The sequence below is a fragment of the Rattus norvegicus genome, chromosome 4 (genome assembly GCF_021556685.1).
Source record: "Rattus norvegicus strain SHRSP/BbbUtx chromosome 4, alternate assembly SHRSP_T2T, whole genome shotgun sequence".
Lineage (NCBI taxonomy): Eukaryota > Metazoa > Chordata > Mammalia > Rodentia > Muridae > Rattus > Rattus norvegicus.
This window is the reverse complement of record NC_141537.1, coordinates 168,139,194-168,143,771: the sequence shown is the minus strand read 5'-3', so window position 1 is coordinate 168,143,771 and position 4,578 is coordinate 168,139,194. Positions and strand designations below refer to the sequence as shown.

Below are 4,578 nucleotides of genomic sequence, written 5' to 3'. Positions count from 1 at the left end.
CTCCACTGGTTCCTTCAGAAGACGGGAGACCTTCCAGAGATAAAAGCAGAACATGAAGTAACAAGATCCAAAAAGACTAGGCAGAAAGCTTCACATCAAGGTGCAGCAAGACAACACAAAATGGGGAAAAGGGTCCCAAGAGAGGACATAAGTGTCAGAGACTTCCTTATGCACATTGTTATGAGTCCAACAAAATTCCTAAGTTTAACTACCACAACATGTATGCAGAGGACCTAGTGTATACCCGTGCAAGCTCTGTGATTGCTGTGTTAGTTTCCATTAACCCTTATTAGTGGTGCTTAGTTAATTCAGTGGTCTGTGTTCTCCTAGTGTTCTGGACCACACTGGCTCTCACAATCCTTCCTCCCAGTCTTTTGTGGACTTCCCCAAGCTGCATTTAGTATTTGCCTGTAGATTTTTATATTTGTTCCCATCAGGTGCTGGGGAGAAGTCCCTGTGATGATGATTGGGAAAGAGAAATGATATACAAACGTATCAGAATATCATTAGGAAATGTCTGACAGTTCATCAACATGATTATTTCTTTTTTACAGTAATGCTTGGTTCTAACATGTCATTGGGCCATCCAGGCAGAGTTGAGCATGTGCTACCTGTTGAGTGGGTCTCAAGTAAGAGGAGACATTGCTTGACCACTCCCACAACCTCTGAGCCACTATTGTCCCAGCATATCTTGCAGTCAGGATAGGTTATGGTTAGAAGGTTTTGTGGTTGGATGGTTTCCCAGTTCCACTACTATATGTAAACCTTGCCAAGTTACAGAAGATAGCTTGTTCAGTCTCTCCCTATATGGCTTCCATGATACAATAAGTAAAGGAAGGAATCCTTGAACTACTAACTCACAGATTTATTTGCAATACAGAATATATAACAGCTAGTTACTTGGTTGCCAGATGGATTTAAAATATTCTCTCCTTTCAGTCTACATCTCAAATGACTCAGTATCCAAAGAGAAGTCTGCATTAATTTAGAATTTCCTAGAATCAGAATAAATGAGTGGGCAGAAGGATACATGAGTCCAGTAATAATACCAATAATGTCAACCAGTTTACTGTGATGCTTCTGAGCAATCCATGATAAAAGAAGAGACAGGAAATATATAGAATAGAGCAAGAGGAAGGAGACCATAATTCTCAAAGCATTTGTGTGGGCCTTGGTGCTAGGGTCTCCATGTCCTCTGGAACTGAGCTGCATCTTCCGGAGATGTTTCCACAAGGAGAAGATTAGCAGGAGAAAAGAAATCGAGGCCAATGAAAATGGTATTACAGAGAATATAGTCAAGTTGAAAAGAATCAGGTCTGTAAACCTTGCAAAGTCAGTTTCCATGGAATCCTCACTTGTGTTTCCTCCATATCGATAGGGCCTCTCTTCAAGAGTCCTTTGCGTCAGGATTCCAGGCAAGAACACCAAGCTTGCCAACAACATCCCCACAATCACTTGTTTAAGTCTCCATTTCAAATACAGGAAGATCTTCCAGGAGCAGTTAGCTATTCTGAGTAAGTAAAAGATGCTGAGAGCTGTGGCAAACCAGAGGCTGAAGTGACTAGAAAGGATCCAGGTAAAATAAAGAATTTGTAATTTCATTCCAATTGCAAATGAAGATGGACCATATACACTTGTAAACCAAGTATATATTTCCCAGATGAGAGTGATTCTTGAAATTGCCAATGTAAGAAGAATTTTATCAATTGTGGAAAGTTTTCGTTTAATGACCCAGTCCCAGAAGTTTGACAACACTATAAATCTATTGCTCAGATTCCCAAAAATGAACTCCACATGTATTAGTAGAGTGGCAAAGCTGTAAATGACAGGTTCCATGATCTTAGAAAGCTTGAGATATAACAGTGCTGCTCATTACTGGATCACCAAATGGTCCATGAGTTATCCACTGTGCAGATAATTCTTTCTTTCCTTTGCCCTGCTCCTTTTTATATCTCTGAAAATATAACAAGCTGAATATTTCCTATTTGATATTTAATCTACATATTTTCTTAAGTGTTTCTTTTATTTCCTGCAATTCTCTGGTGAGTCCTAGCCCACATGTGTTTGTCCTTATCAGAGCCTAAATATTAATCAGATGATTTAAGAAATAAAGGCAAACTCACAATGCAGAAATGCTAATCAAGATATGACTTTTCCACAGTTTTGCATGTTCTGCCTGTATCAGTTTAAGGAAATTTGGTTGGGCCAGTTTGCATTGTAAGCTTCTAGTTTACAAAGTTACAAAAATAAAACTAACTGAAGACTTCTGCTCTACAGCCTTGCTATTAAGGGTATAGAAAACATGCAAAGAATGGTTGGTATTTATCACTAAACTTCTGTTTTCCCCAGAGCTCAGGCTTTACATATTCCACACTTGGAGTAGAAGGTGGCAACCAAAGAAAGAAAGAGGTATTCTTGTAAAAAGTCAGTACCTCTCCCTCTGCCTTTCCCTCTGTCCCTTCCTCCTCCATTCTCTCTCCTTTGAGAGTCAGAAAAAATGTGAAAATATGTTGGTTTAAGGAAAAGGGCAAATTTAATATTCATGTAAATAATGTACTTGCAACATTATTTTCATTTTGACAATTGTAAAGTATAATTATGTTGCTATATGAGAAAATATATTCTTTAATAAGTACATAATTCATGACATTGAAAGGTCTATATTTTATTAGTCATACACCTTTGATGAAGTGATTTTCAGAGCAATAAGATATTTACCATCAATATATTGGAAGCATCTTTGCTCTCCATTTTCCCTGGTCCTAGTCATATATATCAAGTAACTTGAAATCCACAGAACAGATAGTTATTTGGGGTTGGGGAGGTAAAATGACATTCTTAGTGTGGTCCAAGAATCACTGTAGGAAGACTCTAGACTCAACTGGTATGCAAAGGCAAGGTGTGTTTATTCTACAAAGACTACCAGCGTGCAGAGGTCACCACTCATAAATGATGACCATGCCAAGAGCTTGCACGCCCTTTTTTATGTAGGGCTATGGCAATTTTTCAGAAGCGTTAAGAAACCTCTAATATGATTAGTAGGGCCAGAGCAATAACATTTTTACAATCATTATTTGCTATTATGTTAGTTTCATTATATTTGGTGAGACCTTGAGAGTTTTAGAAACCGTGTTAGCTCCTCCAGTCAGGTGTCCCAGGAGCTGACTCTGCTTTGGAGCTATCCTCCCTTGATCAGAGACATTATTCACTAAAATTCCATTGTTAGCTTCCTCTGAGGAGCCCATTCTGTTTCTGGGGGAGTTAGAAAATTTTGTCTCTAAGGTTTTATTTCTTCGTGTATCTATCATTCAATAGTAAGAGGTTAAGATGAAAATATATTTGAGAGTTGGCAACACACATAAATATATATATATACATTTATATAGATAATATATATAAATTTACATATATCAACCTATATATATATATATATATATATATATATATATATATATATATATATATTACTCAAAGCTCAGTAAAATTCAGAGATGAGTAGTGGATGAGGAGAGCTGTGAGATACCAACTTCTGGATATATGGCTGTTCTATGTCTCTACTTACAGCAACTGCAATAATCCACATAAAATTTGTGGTCAAATTTTGAAGCCAGTCAAAATTCCAGCAAATTTTGTAGAGGGAATCTTACATTGGAGTAGTTTTATGACTAATTCAGGAGGGAGGGTCAGTCTCTTTTGGAGATATGGCATTAGATTTCCATGCCTTGGTAGATACACATTTGCATGTGGGCACCATTAATTGGGTTGTGGGGATAATTACTGGAAAATATAAAGAAAGGTATAATATAAGAAAATATAAGAAGGTATATCCTTTTGCTTTAGGATAGAATGTTCTATAAATATCCGTTAAGTCCATTTGGCTCATGACTTCTCTTAATCTGTCTACGTCTCTGTTTAATTTCTGTTTCCATGATCTGTCCATTGATGAGAGTGGGGTGTTGAAATCTCCCACTATTATTGTATGAGGTGCAATGTGTGTTTTGAGCTTTAGTAAGGTTTCTTTTATGTATGTAGGTGCCCTTGTATTTGGGGAATAGATATTTAGGATTGAGAGTTCATCTTGGTGGATTTTTCCTTTGATGAATATGAAGTGTCCTTCCTTATCTTTTTTGATGACTTTTAGTTGAAAATTGATTTTATGTGCTATTAGAATGGCAAATCCAGCTTGCTTCTTCCGACCATTTGCTTGGAAAGTTGTTTTCCAGCCTTTCACTCTGAGGTAGTGTCTGTCTTTGTCTCTGAGGTGTGTTTCTTGTAGGCAGCAGAATGCCGGGTCCTCGTTGCGTATCCAGTTTGTTAATCTATGGCTCTTTATTGGGGAGTTGAGGCCATTGATGTTGAGAGATATTAAGGAATAGTGATTATTGCTTCCCGTTATATTCATATTTGGATGTGAGGTTATGTGTGTGTGCTTTCATTCTCTTTGTTTTGTTGCCAAGATGATTAGTTTCTTGCTTCTTCTAGGGTATAGCTTGCCTCCTTATGTTGGGCTTTACCATTTATTATCCTTTGTAGTGCTGGATTTGTAGAAAGATATTGTGTAAATTTGTTTTTGTCATG

The 4,578-nt window shown here is 37.2% G+C and overlaps 1 protein-coding gene across 1 annotated transcript; it reads right to left on the bottom strand.

The window, feature by feature from the left end:
* Positions 1-852: 852 nt before the first annotated feature.
* Tas2r102 (taste receptor, type 2, member 102) lies at positions 853-1,896 on the bottom strand. Its single transcript, NM_001033664.1, is given in 1 exon segment — positions 853-1,896. A coding segment is annotated over 1 exon segment (984 nt). The 5' UTR covers positions 1,837-1,896.
* Between the last annotated feature and the right edge of the window lie 2,682 nt (positions 1,897-4,578).